Below are 19452 nucleotides of genomic sequence, written 5' to 3'. Positions count from 1 at the left end.
TGACTGGCTGTCAGCCTCACTTCAGTCCTCAAATTGTGCTCTGCGACCAGAAATTCTGACTGACAGAGCAAAGCAGATGAAGAACTGACATGACATGAGCTCGAATGGTTTGAAAGAAGAGGCTTATGAGGTGACATCAGAGGGGTTCTTCAGATGGACTGGAGTCAAACTACCTAACAAGGAGAAGAGAAGGAGAACAGGAGAGCAAACCCAATAGAGACCCGAAAATTGAAACAGAGAGGGACCTGACAGAAGAGGAAAAAAGGGAACGTTGACCTCTTGACCCTAGAAACGTCAACTAGCCACTTGCAACATCATGGACACAGAAATAGACGATGGCCAAATAAATGGCTCCTCACAGGTCAGTGTGTTGCATGGCATCATGCAGATATTGGAACGCGTTTTTAAAAATGTTTTACCGCTCTTGAAAGTTATCGGGTTTAAATTCCTGTATTAATATGGTTTCACCCCTGCCAACCACTGAATGGTTCTTTGTACAGTAACTGCTGCATATCCATGGATTTCATTATCTGAATTTATTGAGCTTTGAGCTCAGATGATTTTAATGTAAAAGAAATAGGTCAAATATTTTCTATTTCCCTTAATATTTAGGCGCAGAATTTTTAAAAGGTTCCTTATTTAGGACAGCAAACAATTACTTTCACGTCATATTAATACATGGAAGTTTAAAATGTGCAGTTTTTTAAAAACACTTTCTATTTATTTGAATTTACTTGACAAATAATCATGCATTGTTCTTTGACCACCAGTGCAATTGAGGATTAATATTTTTTGGCATTTTATCCATCAGAGCATATTTACAAAGTTTCCTATCGCTTTCCTATCACACTTAGTTTTTATTTTGCTGAGTAATTGCACAGACTTTAACTCTATCTTCATCATCTATCTCTTCTGTTCATTGCTGCAATACGTTGTTGACCTTTGTAGTTTTCTTGTAACTGTTGGGTCTGTAAACTGGCTTTAACTAAACTATGATGCACAAGAGATTAGGTCATTTAAGAGTAACAGTATTATGTGTATTTAAATTTGATTAATCTGTAAACGGTTTAAAGAGCACCAGGAGGGTCTGAAAACAAGGTCACTACGACCAATATCAGCCATCTTACAGTTCATGACATTTACAGTATACACATTACCTTTAATACAGTGTACAATATGTTCTGTGGTTTATGTATGAGCACGTGCTCCCTTTTGACTTAATTTATTGGGTCGATGTTAGAATTACATAATGGTAATATGAAGGTCATTTAAACTGGACTCTGGCCTCACAAAACACATACAAACACACAAGCAACCACGCCTGTAAATACACACACAGATGCACATACATATGAACACGTGTGCATTCAGTGATTATTAAATTAATGACTCAATAAAACTGTCTAATAAACTAGGTGATGTGCTCTCACTGAGTATATAATCAAACAATAATCTCAGAGATCAAAGATTATTCTGATATTTCTTTACGTGCCAGTAGATAAGATTGCATTTTAGATTTTATACAGTAGAAATCTTCCCATTCCCAGTTTTATAAAAGGTGTCTGACTGCACTAAATGGTCCCTTCAGATTCCCTTAAGCTCTTGTAAATCCATAATTCACCTACTTTAAAAAGAATTGATATGGATTCAAATAAAACATTGAAATGAATGTGTCCTTGCCTCTATGAAACCTCCAACAGTGTCAAGACATAGAACTGTTCTCGTCTGAAGAAGACAGCAGCCTCTACTTCACCTACAGTGGAGGGTGCAATGAGCTGGAGGTCAACAACCTGCACTATGAGGTAAGTGAAGGACAGCTGCACTGCGCTCACACACAGTTATCTTTAGCTTTTAACTGTTTGAACCTCTGCATGTATGTGTGTGTGTATACCATACATGTGCATACTGTATGTGCTATTTGTGTAAATGTGTGTTTGCGTGTGTTCATAGGTAGACACAGCAGCTCAGATCCCCTGGTATGAGAGGTTGTCAGAGTTCAAGTTGCCATGGGAGATGAAAGGAAACAAGCAGACAGCCATCAACAAACTCAGCCTCAGAGTACGCAGCGGGCAGATGTTGGCCATCATTGGCAGCTCAGGTGAGATTTCAGATCCTGGTCATGTTTTGGGACATTACATAGAATTCCTGGAGACTTAACCTAACCCTAGCCATCACCACTACTTATGTAACCTTAATCTTTACCCTAACCTTAAGCTGAATATGAGCAAATGTCAAAAAATAAAGAACCAGCTCTCACACTGCAGGGCTCCAATGTCTTCTTGAGTTTAAGGGGATATTGGTGCCCTGCAGTGTTTGAGCTGTTTTCATAACTTTAACCTACCTCTAACCTACCATGTGTATCTCTTTTTCTGAAAGTCTGAAATTTTTCCCCAAAAGTAGCCTATGACACACACACACACACACACACACACACACACACACACACACACACACACTCACACACACACACACACACACTGGGCTTTTAAGTACTGAAGTTTCTAATCAAGGTAATTAATGTAATGGCCTCTTTGGGAGATGTAATTTGTTCCACTTGCCTTTCTTCTGTCAAGCTTAGCAAAGGATCTCATGTCAGCAACATTGTTCACCTGGACAATCAAGCCCAAAATTTCAATAAGAACTAGAAAAAAAGGATGAAAAACTGTGCTACTTTTGGAGGCTAATAGATGTTCACCAGTGTAGAAAAAAAGAACAGATATATGCAATACATGGCGCCTAAAACTTTGACTTGTAAAGTGAGTTTTGTTGGTGGTGAGAAGTTTCATTTCTATGTTTAAACTTTGCCTTGAATATGTAATCATCATCCTCATTCAGGCTGTGGTAAAACATCTTTGCTGGACATAATAACGTGTCGGGATGAAGGCGGTATAATGACATCTGGCCAGATTATGATCAACGGAAAGCCCAACACACCCCAGCTGGTGAAGAAGAGTATCGCTCACGTCCGCCAAGACGACCGCCTTCTTCCTCACCTCACCGTCCGCGAGACTCTCGTCTTTGTAGCCAAACTGAGGCTCCCTACCCATTTCACACAGGCTCAGCGGGATCAGAGGGTAAGATCAAGGTCACTACATAAGAACTAATTCCAAACAGGCTCAATATGTGCACAGCATGGCGGTTTTAAAGCTCATGCTGTGTACAATAACCAAATGTTCCCAAGATCTTATTCATCCACTTCATAATACAAACACTCACCACATACCTGGACCTTCTCAAGTTCTGCTTATACTCTATCCACAGCAGGAACAGATGTGATGGCAGCGTCTGTCTTTTCAAATATAAAATGCTCATAACTCAGATCTTGCAAAGTCACACCTGAAAAACCATATCTCTGCTGTTTTTTGTCACAGGTGGACGATGTCATTGCAGAGCTGCGGCTTAGACAGTGTGCACACACCAGGGTGGGGAACGACTATGTGAGGGGTGTTTCCGGAGGGGAGAGGAGGAGAGTCAGTATAGCCGTCCAACTTCTCTGGAACCCTGGTGAGAGAAAAAAGAAGAGAGAGACAGACTCTTAAACTCTCTCTAAGTTTCATCTCAAAGTTTCAACTTTATGAAGCATCTTATAGAGCTGTAACTCTCTCACAAATTCAAAATCATGTTCACATTTATCTCACAGATTCACATACAGATGATGACTTTTCCTCTAGCAACACCATGAGGTTCACATTTTTGATTTCAAGTGAAATACCTGAACAAGTATCTGAAGGATTGCCATGAAATTTGGCACACACACATTCATGTTCCCCTCAGGAGGAATTATAATAACTTTGGTGATCTCTTTTCATATAGTGCCATTATCAGGTCAAAAGTTTGAATCAGCATTTTAACAATGCACTGCTCTGTCTAAGTTCAGCATGTCTGTTTGTGTATGTGTGTGTGTGTGTGTGCGTGTGTGGGTGTGGGTGTATAAGTTTTACGCTGAACACTTTATCTCATACAATCAGCCAGTAAATGTTCAATTTTCAAAGTGAAATACTATCGAGCTTGTAGCTCTAAAACAACAAATTTAATTAGAAGGATTTTTAAAAATGATTTACCTATTTAATTATTAATTAGGCGCAACAATTGTAAGGCAGTTGGCCAAGTGTCAATCATTTATAAAAATAGTAAAAGTCAACTTATACTGTCAGTTCTGCAGTATGTACATGTATCAGACCACAGTGTAGGCATATAAAAAACCGTAAACAACACAATAAAGGGTTTAAAAATACTAAAAGTAGAAATACAAAAAGTACTGGGTCAAGGGGGCAATAACAAGGCACAGATCAAGAACAAAAACTGTAATGATAATAAATATAGTGCAATCCACAGTATGAGTAATTAAAGAAGTTAAGAGTAGCGTTCTGTGTAAAGTGGCTGATGCTGTGTTTGTGTGTGTGTGCATGTTTGTATAAAATGTTCCTATTGCCAGTACTGTTGGACATGTAGGAGGTGAAATGGATGAGTTATTGTCCAGATTGTTTGGAGGCAGAGGGGAGAAAGTTCAGCATCCTCCTTTCAGCATCCTCCTTTTACCCAGTCTGATGCCAGGAGACTAAAGAGGCTGTGTGAAGGATGGGTGGGGTTGCTCCCAATGCTGGAGGCTCTGCGTGTTACTCAGGTGTTGTAAGTGTCCAGGAGGGAGGGCAGTGAGGCACCAGTAAATACTCCCAGCCGTGTTCACACCATGTGCTGTAGAGTCTTGCAGTTGGAGGCAGTTCCCAAACCATACAGTGATGCAGCTGGTCATGGTGCTCTCAATGAGGCCTCGGTAGAAGGAGCTCATGCTGGGGTTCTCACTCTCTTTAGCTTACAGACGAAGTACAGATGCTGCTGGGCTTTCTTGACCATTGATGCAGTGTTATTCATCCAGGAGAGATTCTTGGTGACGTACATATCCAGAACTTTGGTGCTGCTCTCCATAGCAGTGCTGTTGATGGTCAGTAAGGGTTGTTGGGTGTCCGAAAGTCAATAACAATCTCCAATCTTTCCCCTGTTATCTTTGCACCACGTAACCAGTTGGTTCGTCTCATTTCTGAAGTTCGAGTCGTCGCCACAGTTGCGTTTTTCAGCAGTTGTGATGACGTGGTTGAGGCTGTAATTTGTTGCACAGTCATGGGTCAGCAGGGTGAAGAGCAGGGGTGGCTGAGCACGCTCTATGTATTATTGCCCATCATTGCTGACTGTGGTCTCTCAGTGAGAAAGTCTAGTATCCAGTTGCAGAGTGAGGTTTTCAGGCCCAGCAGGTGCAGGCTGAGGGATGATGGTGTTGAATGCTGAAACTATGAACAGCAATCTAACAAGACCTACTGTAACGCTTCTGCTGATAACACCTGTGTTCATAGTTCACCAGTATTCATTAAGATGTAACGTACAATACATATAGAAACTGAAAGGTGCCTTCCTCATAGCACTGTTGTTTATTGAGTGAACTTTTCTGAATTCAGTGAACCCGTCCTGATAAGATTTTCCAGCCCTTATTAAAATCTACACCCCCTTTTTACCTGTCTGGATCCGCTCTGCATCACCACAGCCTTCAAACACCAGAGGAGCACCAGAAATAGGATGAAAGGAGAAAATTCAGTCCAGCAGAATCATGTCTTTTTTATGGATTATTAAACTGGTCTTTTTTCACATTTCAGGTATTTTGATTCTGGACGAGCCCACGTCAGGTTTGGACAGTTTCACAGCCCACAACCTGGTGATCACACTGTCCCGCCTGGCCCGGGGAAACCGTCTGGTGTTGCTGTCGGTCCACCAGCCTCGATCAGATATCTTCCAGCTGTTCGACCTCGTTGTCCTGCTCTCGTCAGGTTCAGCTGTTTACTGCGGTGCTGCTCGTGACATGGTGCCTTACTTCACCGCACTAGGATACCCCTGCCCACGATACTGCAACCCTTCCGACTTCTATGGTTAGTGTCTGTGTCAGAAAACTGTCAAAACAGCACTAAGCAATGGCTTAAAGTTATCACCAACACACTCAATGGCCAGAGGAAATTTAGGACAAAGAAATGTACCAGCAATGCACAAAAGTTCCCAGAGCAGCAACATATTTTTTCTGCTTAATCTGTCCAATTAGTGATAAACAATCGTGTGTGTGTGTGTTTGTTTGTGTCCAGTTGACCTGATCAGTATAGACAGGCGCACTCCGGATCAAGAGGCCGAGTGTTTGGAGCGGGCTAGAGTTCTGGCTGAGCATTTCATGGAAAAGGTCAGAGACACAGACGATCACATGTGGAAACCAGCTGGGAGCAGCACAGCACTGACGCACACTGGCAGGTAGCTGTGTTTTTGGGAAGTTTTCTCTTCATGTACACATTTTTTCCCCAACTTTTCCCTTGTTTCTACTCAATCTTATCCTACAAATTGTCATCTATTTTTCCTCTCTTATGCTCATCTCTACTTAAGTTAACAGACATTTTCATCAGAAAACAGCAACATCTTTTGTTAATAGAATAATAATGTTTGGTCATTTTTATGCAAAAATACCAAATATGTGGGTTAAATGTGAGGATTTGATCATTCCTTTGTCATACAGTATATGAGCAGAATTGATTATCTTTGTTGTTATGCACTGTTAAAATAATATGTATGAGGAAGTTACCTTCACTGTTAGAAAGTGAGACCCCAATGTCTCACTTGTCCAGTCTCATTCTTACCTTACATCTGTGAAATGCAAATGGCATTTGCCAAAATATTGTCAATATATTTCTAAAGGATAGGAGCGCCTTGGTGGTCGAGTGGTTAGAGCGCATGCTACGTAATCGCAGCGTCCCTGGTTTTAATCCGGCCAGGGACCTACAGTATACTGCAGGTCATTCCCCTCTCTCTCCCTGTTTCCTGTTGTCCTCTCTGCCAGTTACTATATAAATAAAGGCAAAATAAATCTTTAAAAAACAATCTAAAGGATTACTCTCTAATATCTTAAATAGACATTTTGGGTCAGAAAGAGTGAATGCTCTGAGTGGATGACTAGATGGTACCTTCTCCTATACATGAAGACACAAAACTCAGGACATTTAAGAATTTTAGTTTATTAATTACTATTATTAATTGAGATTTATTATCAATGTTTATGATTCATGGGAAACTTGTTCCAGTAAACTAACCCACTGTTTTCCTGCCTGCAGCCCTCAGCAGCCCAACACAGTTAAAGGAGAAGAAGTCATCACTATTTCCAACCAGAGAAACAGATTGCCTGGCAGACTTCATCAATTTACCATCCTCATCAGGTAAGAGCAACAAATCCTTCACAGATTTAGCACAAGACTCAAGAGGTACACAACCACACACTCACTTCCCCTCCTTTCTTCTCCCTCAGGCGTCATATGTACAATGACTACAGAGACCTGGTCACTTTATTGGTCCACGGCTTCGAGGCCCTTCTCATGTCACTGCTAGTCGGTTGTCTCTATTACGGGGCAGGAGAGGAACGTCTTTCCATTCAGGACACCGTGGCGCTCCTCTACATGATCGGAGCTCTCACCCCTTTCGCCGTGGTGCTGGACGTCATAGCTAAATGTGAGTAATGACAGCAGTTTAAGAGGATGAGAGGAAAAAGAGAGGAGACTTTTTGTTCAGACAGTAGTGTCTTCAGAAGAGTTTGGGGAGTTATTAAAGCCAAAGTTATCAACAATTTTATCAGACAGATTTGTGAGTTGGACACAGAGTTCATGGACTCTGAGTTATGTTATATTCATTCACAACGAGATATTTGATTAACTGCAGAGATAGTAAGATTGTGTCTATCCAAAAGCCATTATGAGTCAAGTTTAAGTCGGGTCAAGGTCAAGTGACAAGATAATGTATAAAATGAATTCCAATTTATGAGTCAGGGCTGAATACTTTAACACTGCCTGCATAACACACTGTGGCCTGAGGAATAATGAAGATGTCTGTAAGACTTTTGCGGCTTAGGGTTTCTATTATAATACAAATATTACATTTATGTTGCTGGATTTATGTTGCTTATTTCTGTATTGTGTATCAGCACTCAATAAAGGAAGAACACTCTTTAAGAAAACCTGATGTCAGATGTTACAGCGCTGTATCTATTAACTGTGCAATGTGTCATCTGGTTAATTTAATGTTCTCCGCAGGTCACACAGAGAGAGCCATGCTGTACCACGAGCTGGAGGACGGCATGTACTCTGTCACATCTTACTTCTTTGCCAAGGTAATCCTTAATAAAAACAGGATCACCAGTAGGGGTCAGTCTTGCTCCATGCTGGACTGACAGTGATGTACAGTATTGTAATGTAGTGTTGGAAAGTCAGGGAAATATGAGACACTGTGTGTGTGTGTGTGTGTGTGTGTGTGTGTTTGCATGCAAATACATCTTTCCTCTGCATTTATATATATTTTAATGTATGCTTTCTCCACATTTAGATTCTGGGGGAGTTACCAGAGCACTGTGTGTTCACCTTGGTTTATGGTCTGCCCATCTATTGGTTGGCGGGGCTTAACGAGGATCCATACAATTTCCTCCTCAACTTCGTGCTGGTGTGGCTGATGGTTTACTGCAGCCGAGCCATGGCTCTGTTTGTAGCAGCTTCGCTGCCCACTCTGCAGACCTCAGCGTTCATGGGCAACGCTTTGTTCACCGTCTTTTATTTAACTGGAGGTTTTGTCATCAACCTGGAGAATATGTGGCTTGGTGAGGAAACAGATGCACACAAAGATCTGGTTCATTATTCTTAGGGTTCAAATTTGCCAGGAGCCGGAGGAATAAGGAGGAGGAAAGAAAACAGTTTGCTGATGAGTATGTGATGTCAATACTTGTGTGTATTTTTAACTTTCCAGTGGCCTCGTGGCTCTCTCACGCCTCCTTCATGCGCTGGGGCTTTGAGGGAATGTTGCAGGTGCAGTTCAGAGGCAACAAGTACCCCGTCAAGATCGGAAACATAACCATCTATGTTGATGGATTACATGTGAGTTAAAAACGACACAAATACAGAATCATACATAGGCATTAATGAAACAGTTTTGCATTAATCAATTAGAATCCTGGTTGTTCAATTTTAAGGTAAATTCATTATTTATAAGTATTGTATATGGAGAGCATTGTAAGTAACTGAATACAACTATTGAAACATCTTTCTCATCTTCTCCATTTTTGTCTTTCAGGTGGTTGAGGCCATGAACATGAACCAGTACCCTCTGTACTCGTGCTACCTGGTGCTGCTGGCAGTCTGTCTGGGCTTCATGGCGCTTTACTACGTGTCCCTTAAATTTATCAAACAGAAGTCCAGTCAAGACTGGTGAACAAATCTGGACCTTTTCTACAATCAAACCAAACGTCCACCTGAAATCACACAAAAATTCAGGGTTTACCACAGGAAGTTGTAAAAAAAAGTAATTAGGGTTCTAGTTCGACTGGTTCGACACTGAGCCATGCTTCACATTGTTTGTGTTAGTGTTAACTGTTCTCATTAGCGCTTGATTTAGGTGAGAAAAGTGATATATTTGTATTTTATTTGTAGAATCTTTTACAAAAATGTCAACATCAGAAAACTCTAGCACTGTTTTAAATGGTAAATCAAACATGTCATAACCACCCTGTGTAAAAAATATCACTTATAATTCCTAAAAGTGCAGCAATGTCTGTCATCATTGATCATCAACATGTTGCCAGCATTAATAGTTTAAATATGAGAGTAATTAGTAAATGGTGAGGAAAAAGAAAGTTGAGAGTGAGTCTGAAACAGTAGACGCATTTCTTGCAGTAACGCTGTCTGCTGCTGGATGGCAGCAGAGCTCTGCAGTAACATCAGAGTTAAAATTATGGATTTTTTTTACTCTTCCTCCCTTCTCCATCTTGGCAAATGATTAGAGCGCCACTTTGGCAGATATCCATCTGGGGCTTTTGCTTGTTCCATTTTCAATCTTCTTTTTTTCTACAGCTTTATCTTTTTTGTATATGTAAGGTTATTAAGCTTAACAATGTGTGTGCCAGTATAGGGAGCACTGAAAAAAAGCCTAGTAGAGATTTAGTAAGTCACACTGAGAAAAAAAAAGCTTGTACTTGTTGTGTCCTCATAGATTTAAGATTATGTAAACTGTGTGTTTTTGCACTGGTGCAAAAACTTGATAAATATATTACAGACATGGTTTGAGTCCAAATTAGTAAAGTATTGAATCAAATTGCTCCATTTCAGCGTGTTTATTTTTGTCTCCATACTTTCTGCCAGTTACATCGTCTCTCGTTGCAATGCAGTTTCATTTTCCATCACACATCACTTTCCTTCACTCTGGTTATTTCAGCACTACACAAAACCTTTTAAAGGGTTCTTCATGTGAAATAATAAGGGGATTAAACCAAGTGCATATAACACCATCATTTAAAAACACCCTAGGGAAAAATGTCCCCTCATGTTTATTAAAAAAAAAAAAAATCATTAATTAAAAACATATTACTTAATCACTTTTTCACAGGGTTACAAAAGGCAAACAATGATGGGGTTTGTAGAAACTTGCCAAGACAAGGGCTGGTTCATAAATTCACAACATAAATTCCCTGCAAACATGTTACTTCTCCTGCGCCCTAATTTGTTTGTCAAATGAGCTCCACTGCCTGTGCCGACCCTCTGACGTCAACCAGTACACAATCTTTTTGTGAAACAACCGGTGTGATCCAAGGCTGGCCTCTGACAGGGTGAAGAACAGCTTGTTACATGAAACAGGAATATCAGGGACCGATATTGGAGAGCAACAGGGATTTAAACAAGAAAAGATTTGAGAGCATGAAAAGTTGTCCAGGGGGAACAATGGACAGTGTATTTAATGAAGTGTTATATGAGAACTTTAAACTCTGGAGCTGCAGATAAGGTCAGGGGACAGAAGACAGAAGAGGCTGCATAGGAGAGTCTTAAGTTAAAAACCTGATATTTACCTTTTTCACCAAACTATTAAACTGTGTCCCAAATCCATACAAGGCACATTTTGAGTTATGTTGTGTTTTGACCATAAAAGTGTAAAAAACAGGAAGTATGCATATGAAAAAAAGCTTATTTTTTGAGTCCACTGTTGATGTACACTATTCGCCTGCAATGCATGGCACAAAGTCAGTTCAGGAGTTGCTCACAGCTGGGGGGGGGGGAAAGTAATGTAAAGGGGATGTAAAGAGTTGTGTGAAATAAAATGTAGTATTATTTTATTGGAACAGAACAGAAAACAAACAAAACATATTAATAATAACTATTAAAAGTTTAAAAAAATATTTATCTGTCAAACATTTAAGATTAAAAAGCTGCAGTTTGATGTAGGTTGATGTCTTGTAAAACAGTACACTATCGTAAGTTTGAAGTATATCAATCAGAGCTGCATTGATTTGAGTAATTGATTTATCAACAGAAAATTACTTGGCAGCTATTTTGATAGACACATAATAGTTTCAGTAATTTTCAAAAGGAAAAAAAAAATCGAAATATTTGGTGGTTGCAGCTTCTTAAATGTGATGATTTATAGCTTGTATGTGTCATAAATGATAAACTGAATATGCTGAGCTGGCAAAACAAGACATTTGAAGACTAGGCTAATCATTTTGGATATTTTATAGAGGAAACGATTCATTTGGAAAAATAATGTGCAGATGAATCAATAAACAAAATAATAGTTGCAACCCTGCAGTTTAATACAGTGCATACAGTTAGACTGTAGTATGAAATTGAGACACTGCAATAGTGTAATGTCTTGGCAGGAAAAACACAGGTGTAATTAACAACCTAACAATAATTGCACTCTGGTTAGGTATGTCAGGACTGTGGTATTGTGTATATTGACTCACTAGGACACCCGAATAGAATTGAGCCTTTGTTAATGCTGTTAAATTCCACCTGTGCTCCCTCCTCTGCTGACCCGAGAAAAAGTCTACTGCACGAATGAGTACACACCATATAAAAATACACAAAGAAGCAAGCACAAAATCTGGATTCCTAACATCATTTATTAGCATAAATACTTCTGTACATTCTCCTCATTATCATCATCATCATCATCATCATCATCTTCATCAACATCATCAAGTAGCTCGAGTTGACAGAGTAACATCCAAAAGTTACAACACAAAACAACAACAACAACAGTTCGGCTCAAACAACTGGTATAAAAAAAAAAAAAAGAAAGCAAAAGGAAGAAGACAGAGGGGATTTGGATGGAGGTGAGAGGAAGGAAGGATGAATCTTTATTCTTCTGCTGGTTTGGTTTTGGCAGCTTTCTCTCTCAGCTTTTCTGCATAAAACTTGAATGACTCCTGGACAGAGAAACAAAGAGAGTCGAATTAGCAACAAACATATTCACAACAAGCTGCGCATAAATACTCACCTGCCTCATAGTAAGGCTGTAAGAGGGATGTGTGTGTGTGTGTGCGTGTGTGTGTGCCTTGTTTCCATCTCGCCTCTTTACAAAACTAAGCCCTCCTGGGTCTGTCTAAATAGTCTCCACTCTCCAACCAGGTTGTCTCGTTTCATCTTTAAATCCCCATTAATACACAAATAAGGGATTTGTAGCCCACTCCCCATACACACACACTTTTTGCTCTCTGCCTCTGTTTCTGGCAAATTAATCAGTGTTTTGATCCAGACAAAGTGTTGCGGTGTTTTTTTTTTTTTTGTAAGGAGGTGGGGGGAGAAGGTGAGAGCTTTTCTGCAGATTATGCCGGCTCCTAACAATGTACGCTTGTTTATTAATGTAGCAGTTAATGCTGATAAATAGCCGCGTTCACTTTAGAAGAAGAGATTACACCTAATGCTATCTAGCCATGCACATACTGCAGACTTAGTTTAATTTGCCTCCACCTCGACACAGTTTGCGGTGCTCAAAACTAAATTGCATAGAAAACTAGAAATAACGCCACGCGGTTGTACGCCGACAGAAACAGAAATCACTTCATCATTTTAGACGTTTGGGTGAAACTTTGTCATAATTAGCATATGAATTCATGAGTTATGGTTTAAAGACGAGTTTTGTGAGGTTGAAGTAAACTTGACCTTTGACCACCAAAATCTAAAGTGGTTCATCCTTAAATCTAAATGGATGTTTGTGCCAAATCTCAAGTCAAGGTGTTCCTGAGATATTGTGTTCATGAGAATGGGACGGGTAGACAACCTGAAAACATCTGGTCATGGCTATTCACTGGTGCAGCGGAATGAAAATGTCCTGTTTTTATTGTCACTATAGAACAAATAGTACCTATGAAAACTGCTAACACCATGTTCTGGATCAACCTTAATTTTTTGCTTTTATTTCTTCTTTAATGGAGCAGCAACCTCTGTAAAAGACTCAGAGGAGGGAGAACTAGTAGAAACTTTTATATACTACGGCCATTTTGACATTCATCTCTCCCCTGCCTCTCCTTCGCTTATAAAACCTGGCAATCACTTAACTACCCTGACATCCAGTGAATAATGCAGCAGCTTCTCTACCTTCATCCCTCTCTCTCAGTCTATCTTTGTACTGCTGCTGAGTGAAGGGAAGGTAAGAGGTGGGCTTCCTTCTACACCTGCCTCGAGGGGACAACAGATCAAAGTGCCAGGGCTGAGAGGGTCATGTGTATGTGTGTGTGTGTGTGTGTGTCCTTGTCCAAAAATAGGTGCTACATCCACTTACAAAATGTGCAACTCGCTGAAATACTCAAAAATACTAGGAGCCAGAAAAAGAGAGAGAGGCTATTGCAGTGACACCATCTCGCTTACACAATATTTGTGACCATGGGGCACAATTTCAGACAAACACACACACTCAGAGTTACAAACACAGGAGGCTAGCTGCAGGCCAGTGTGTATTGAACCACCCTGAGTGGGCAGACTGCTCCTTCACATTACGACAACACACACACAATGGCGCGCATTAGAACACCAGCCGGACATCTGCCAGCACTGGTTAGACACTGTGGTGTGTGTGCGTTTGTGTTTGTACTCATATCTGTTCATAATATGTTCATGTCTGCCCAGTAGTATCAATATGGATAGGTGTGTGTGTGTGTGTGTGTTTTTGTGTGTAATCTACTGTGTGCCACCATAACATAGGTTTGGGAGATAATTGAATAGAATAATTTCTTTTTTTTCTCAATTTTATTATTTTACTGTTGGTTGCTGTGTTCAAGTTCATTCTCTGTACTTTTAATAGCTTGATTTTATATAATTTTACTGTGCTGAGATTTTGATTATTTATAAGTTTTCAGATGCATTAATAATTTATAATATATAATAATATACTATAACATTATATTTTACAAAATACTGAGGTCTGAATTATTGATTCCAAGCACATTGTGATTAAAAGAAAGTTATGAAAAGAGTTATTCAAGTTTGCAGTAGTGAGTTTTGTTTTATAGTAATTCATACATTTGCAATATCGTAACATTTCTCATCAATGGACGCATCAGTAGTAGCAATATTATCATGATAATGAGGTCAACCACACTGCCCTGCCCCACAATACTGTAGTGCTGGAATGGAGCAGACACACTGGATTCATTGATGGATCCCAGTCATTTTCTACAGAGAGAAGGAGATCTGACAACGCGGTGCATGATGGGTAAGGAACGGTAAGTTGACCGACTAATTATTGTATCTGAATATGCATGATCATGTTTTGACTTCAGCTTTACGCAAAGTCCGTCCAGGACAACGCACCCAGCTAACTCAACTCAGTACAAACTGTGAAATTAGGCAGCGCCGGTCAAATATCAATCAATATTACGTTAAATGGACGCGCCAAAACCAAATTGCAGCACATCAACCACCACGAAGAAACTCATCCTTGATTTTTCCTCCAGAAACTCTCAAATCTGCATAGTTACAAACAAAAACACAGCAAAGTTGCTCCATGTGATCAGTTTATTACTGCTAGCAACTTCAGGACACGTCAAAGGGGGTTGCTGAGTGATGAGGAGAACGACATTTACAAAGTTACTTTATGCAAACTTCCTCCGATTGTGTGGAGAGTTAAGTTTCGTAAGTTTTGGATGACCGCGTATTTTACTCATTACATGGGGGAAGTCTGTGTTAAACTTCCCAAAAATAGTACACTTTTCTGGGCTGAGATTCCTTAACTCTGGACTGTGTGTGTGTGTGTGTGTGTGTGTGTGTGTGTGTGTGTGTGTGAGACTCACAGGGGGCTCAGTGAAGGGCACTGTCTCTCCTGCATTGCGGTACAGCACAGCCAGCCGTTTGAGTGACAGCTCGTCTACTGCCCCATGCTTCTGCATCTGCTCATACAGAGCCTTGGCTGATGGCAAGTCCTTATCCAGAGCTGGCAGAAGAGAGCGAGAGAGAGGGAGAGAGAGAGAGAGAGAGATGGTCAGCAAATGAGACAAAAAACTCTACATATTAAATTCACATTTAGAAAATAAACTGACAGTGTGCAAGAGACAAAAAAATAATTGTGTTATTTTGCACATGCATACTGTTGGATTTTTGTATTCTGTTTGGCCTTTTTTAATGCTGTTGGTTGCACATGTGAAAGAGCAAAAACTTGTGTAGACTAATTTGTTTTCCTCCAATTTTGGAGTCATGATGAACAGAGGAGAAAAACAAATTAGGCAAAAGGTTCATTGGCGGCCGTGAAAGAAATTATAAAACTTTCATCTCCCTTTGAATTTCACTTCTTTTAAAGAACTATAAAACTCCTCTTGTGGAATTCTACTAATTATTAGAAACAATTATTGTGATGATAAAGCACAAGGACAGCAATATAACCTTTTGTACTTGCTCATTAATCAACAGAACTGAAAACTAAAAGAAGAAAAGCGCTGTAAATTAGCCAGATTTAGCCTAAACAGCTGATTTCCATTAGTTGTCCCTGGCCAGATGTTGAAAATGGAAACTATAAACACATTAAAAGATCTGATCATTACAAATTTATAGAGCTGAAATCTGCAACTTTCAGTATATCATCTCTGTTATCAGGTGTGTCTATTTAAAATGATGTTCAATCTATAACAATAGTTGTGTGGAAACTTATCATTAGTGCATGCGGTGATCAGAGAGCCAGTTCTCAAAAAGTAGGGGAAAAAAAGGTTACATTTAGGAAATTAACAAATGAAAGAAGGTCTCTGCTGTTCAGAAAAGAAAAGAAAAAGTTCTCAAAAAGAAAAAAAGAAATAACGGAGACAGGGCAAGCAGAGCACCGCTAATTGTGTCCCCTATGACTGTCTAACGCTAATTAAATAGTCATGTCCGTCATCTCTGGTGTGACAGGGTACGAAGGAGGGGAGACGGGAGGGGTGAGAGGGTGAAGTGAGGGGAGGACACGAGGACAGGATGCAGGTGAAAGCGAGGAGGGGAGAAAGAAGGAAATAATTTGAGGACAAAAAAAGAAAGGAGTAAAAAGGTGGAGAGGGCAAGAAGTTGCAGAGCGAAGAGGAAAAAATGTAAGAAAGGAAAAAAAAAAACAGAAAGGCTGAGTGGTGGGCCGTGTTGCGATTAGCACGCTAGGCTAGCCAGGACAGCTAACTCATTAGATGACATGTGTTCTTCTAACCCCTGAACGTCTGCACACACGTACACTCTCCTTGACCTGATGCATTGTTAATGCGTCCTCTAATGTTGACTTAGCCACAGGCCAGCGAGCCGCCCGCTGCAATGCTAGCTGCTCCACATGACCCAAACCAGGCCTTGTGTAAGAGTGTTAATATGTATGTGTGTGTAAGTGTGCAAATGTGTGTGTGTGTTTTTATGTCTCTTACAGTGACACTTCATCAGATATGAGTGGAGGAGCTCCTTCTCCATGAAGTCTGGAATCAGGCTCACCAGGGCCTTAATTTTCCTCACCTGAGCATACAAACATTACAGTGATTTACACACAATACAACAATTACATTACATATAATTAAATACAACATGATAAGACAGTTTTGTTGCTGCACATTTGCTGTTACACCACTATGCACTATCAGTAATTTTTAACAAGTACTTAAAATCCAAATAAAATCACATTTAATTATCTCCCCCAACATATTTTTTATAATAGTTTTCTAGTACTGGAAGTAAGAAAAAAAGGTCAGAAGAAATATCAGAAATGGTGGTTTTTGTCTCAGCTGTGTCATCATTGATCGATATTAGTTTGCAGGCTTGAGAGACAAGTAAACAAACTGATGTAGCTACAAGTCATGAATAAACAGGGATTTTGAAGAACAGTGACCAAATTTGTGATATTTGCACACGTATGTTTACATGCTGTTTAATGTGCTGCGGTTAAGCGGCTAATTAATCAGTGCACTTTACCCCTGAATGTTTGTTTGGTGGCTCATTGAACAAGCTAAGCTGCAGGACAAGACACGTCCTCATGTTTGGAAGTTAGATAAAAAGGAGACTTAAGCCGGAGAGCTACATGTGAGTTCTCGTATTGTGTAGCAGGATGCTGTCAGGCTCAGTGTGACCATCTGCTCTGCTAATAATTGACAGCCTGAACGCCACATTATCGCTTAATTCATGATTTGATTGACTGTACTGAACTAAGCTACACCGTCACACAGGGCAACACACTTAAGAATCAGTATGGTTTGTTACAAGTTTGGCCTTTACTTTTATCAGCTATTATAATATAAAACGCAGTATGAAAATAAGACCCATGTTGTTAAAAAAACAGAATTACCCTTTAATAAAAAGATACTCTAAAAAAAAAAAAAAAAAAGCAGTGATATGGGATTTTACCTGTCCAGGAGTCTGAGCCTTTTGAGCCACATAGGACATGAGAACCACCTTCTGTTCGGCCAAGGCGTTACAGCGCTACAGGAAGAAACAAAGGACAACACAGAGAGATTAACAATTTAGAGATATAATATTGAGGGGGAAGGGGCATTGTAAGCAAGACTCTCCAACCTATGTTTTTCTACACACATATAGTATAAAAAACACATCCACACATTCACACAAACCCCCAATATGGTCAAAGGTTAATTATGGATTTAATAAGGGTGTCAGACACACAACTGCACATTTCTTTATGAATTTAAATGTACAGCAACGTTCACATCAGAAAGCTTAATTATCTGCACTTAGTCACATAGACGGCCACATCTCACACTCAGGGGAAATATAAATACATCTTAAAACACAAGCTGCTCATTGTGTGATTGTCGCTTGTACAGTTTAAAGACTTCCACCAATTAGTGAAAAATATAATGTAAAAGAGATGATGGTCAACGAGAAGGAGAGAGAGAAAGAGACCCTACCTGAAATACACTGCCTGGACAAAAAAAAGGTAACACGAGGGTCTACGATTTGATTTCACCAAAGTTTGGTTCAGCAACATTATGAGCCCAAAGAATGAGGTCAGCTGACTATCTGAATATACTGAATGACCAGGTTATTCCGTCAATGGATTTTTTCTTCCCTGATGGAACGGGCATATTCCAAGATGACAATGCCAGGATTCATCGGGCTCAAATTGTGAAAGAGGTGGTTCAGGGAGCATGAGACATCATTTTCACACATGGATTGTCCACCACAGAGTCCAGACCTTCACCCCATTGAGAATCTTTGGGATGTGTTGGAGAAGGCATCATCAATACCAGATGCTAAAGGTGGTCCAATGAAATATTAGAGTGTGTGACCTTTTTTTTTTTGTGGCGACTTTTTTTTGGCCAGACAGGCAGTGTATTTCTTTTCTATTTTCACAACTAAAAAAAATCTCACTCCTTAATTTCTAACATGATAGATAAGGATATTTTTGTTAAGAACACTTGTGATATAATAACAATAATTTATGCTTTTGCCATTATTGTGCACTATTGATTCCTGGCTGTTGTCAAGGGTGAGGAGGCAACATGGCGCTAAAGATTAAATAAACTCCTCACAGTGATTCCTGGATTAACAGAGACATTTTTGACAGGATTGCAACTCAAACGGCTGTCGCACTATGAAGTCTTTTTTTGTTCAAATTTAGTCGATTTTGATTCTTTGTGGCGATAAGACAATCCATTCCAGCTGTGGACTTTTGTTGCATCTTTTTCTCTCCTCTCATTTCCTGTCATATCTTTACTGTAGCTATCTAATAAAAGTCATAAAAAGGTTCACAAGATATCTAAAAAAAAAAAATTGTACATCTAACAAAACAATTATCAATATAGACTCAAATATGACATATATGATGCATTTAGAAATATGTGTTCTTTATGAAGCTGGAGGTTTTAACACTTAAAAGTATGTAAGCATTTATACAATATATGTGTTTCGTGTATGTGTGTGTGCGTGTGTGTGTGTGTGCGCGCGTGTGTGTGTGTGTGTGTGTGTATAGGAGATGCATTAAAGTTTCTGTGCTCTGAGTAAGTGAGCGAATGTGTTCTCGGCTGAGCAGCAATGAGGTCCCATTACTAGCCAGTCGTGAACTAACGTGTTTCACTCCTTCTCCACCTCGTACAGAATTAAAAGCTGGTTGCCTGCGAGGCTTTTAACAGGAGGACACACACAAACACACTCGCGCGCACACACACACATAGAGCAAGCT

General features: G+C 39.8%; 2 protein-coding genes and 1 long non-coding RNA gene across 3 annotated transcripts in view; 2 read left to right on the top strand and 1 right to left on the bottom strand.

The window, feature by feature from the left end:
- The first annotated feature begins 12 nt into the window (after positions 1 to 12).
- abcg8 (ATP-binding cassette, sub-family G (WHITE), member 8) lies at positions 13 to 10146 on the top strand. Its single transcript, XM_053332481.1, has 13 exons — positions 13 to 361; positions 1701 to 1802; positions 1951 to 2098; positions 2836 to 3074; positions 3372 to 3504; positions 5646 to 5915; positions 6123 to 6282; positions 7134 to 7235; positions 7325 to 7524; positions 8103 to 8179; positions 8392 to 8659; positions 8806 to 8933; positions 9130 to 10146. The coding sequence occupies exons 1-13, from the start codon at positions 317 to 319 to the stop codon at positions 9265 to 9267; spliced, it is 2010 nt and encodes a 669-aa protein (XP_053188456.1). The 5' UTR covers positions 13 to 316; the 3' UTR covers positions 9268 to 10146.
- A 1726-nt stretch (positions 10147 to 11872) lies between these two features.
- The window catches only part of lrpprc (leucine-rich pentatricopeptide repeat containing), a 63216-nt gene continuing 55636 nt past the window's right edge, over positions 11873 to 19452 (bottom strand). Inside the window, exons 35-38 of the mRNA XM_053332728.1 lie at positions 17658 to 17732; positions 16691 to 16775; positions 15116 to 15255; positions 11873 to 12253 (exon numbers count right to left, since the gene is read on the bottom strand). Of these exons, the coding sequence (XP_053188703.1) occupies positions 12185 to 12253; positions 15116 to 15255; positions 16691 to 16775; positions 17658 to 17732 (369 nt within the window). The 3' untranslated portion in view covers positions 11873 to 12184. The remainder of the gene's footprint in view (positions 12254 to 15115; positions 15256 to 16690; positions 16776 to 17657; positions 17733 to 19452) is intronic.
- Positions 13834 to 15192, top strand: LOC128372639 (uncharacterized). The gene is made up of 3 exons (XR_008322914.1): positions 13834 to 13893; positions 14448 to 14548; positions 15118 to 15192. It is a non-coding gene; the product is annotated as an uncharacterized LOC128372639 (long non-coding RNA).

The sequence above is a fragment of the Scomber japonicus genome, chromosome 14 (assembly GCF_027409825.1).
Source record: "Scomber japonicus isolate fScoJap1 chromosome 14, fScoJap1.pri, whole genome shotgun sequence".
NCBI classification, from domain to species: domain Eukaryota; kingdom Metazoa; phylum Chordata; class Actinopteri; order Scombriformes; family Scombridae; genus Scomber; species Scomber japonicus.
This window is presented reverse-complemented; position numbering and strand designations above follow the sequence as displayed.

What these genes read in the sequence shown, in the direction of transcription:
- abcg8 (XM_053332481.1), top strand. Translation starts at nt 317, where the DNA reads ATGGACACAGAAATAGACGATGGCCAAATAAATGGCTCCTCACAG. An exon ending in CAACCCTTCCGACTTCTATG is followed by an intron (nt 5,916 to 6,122) that starts GTTAGTGTCTGT and finishes GTTTGTGTCCAG; the next exon opens with TTGACCTGATCAGTATAGAC. An exon ending in CATCTTACTTCTTTGCCAAG is followed by an intron (nt 8,180 to 8,391) that starts GTAATCCTTAAT and finishes CTCCACATTTAG; the next exon opens with ATTCTGGGGGAGTTACCAGA.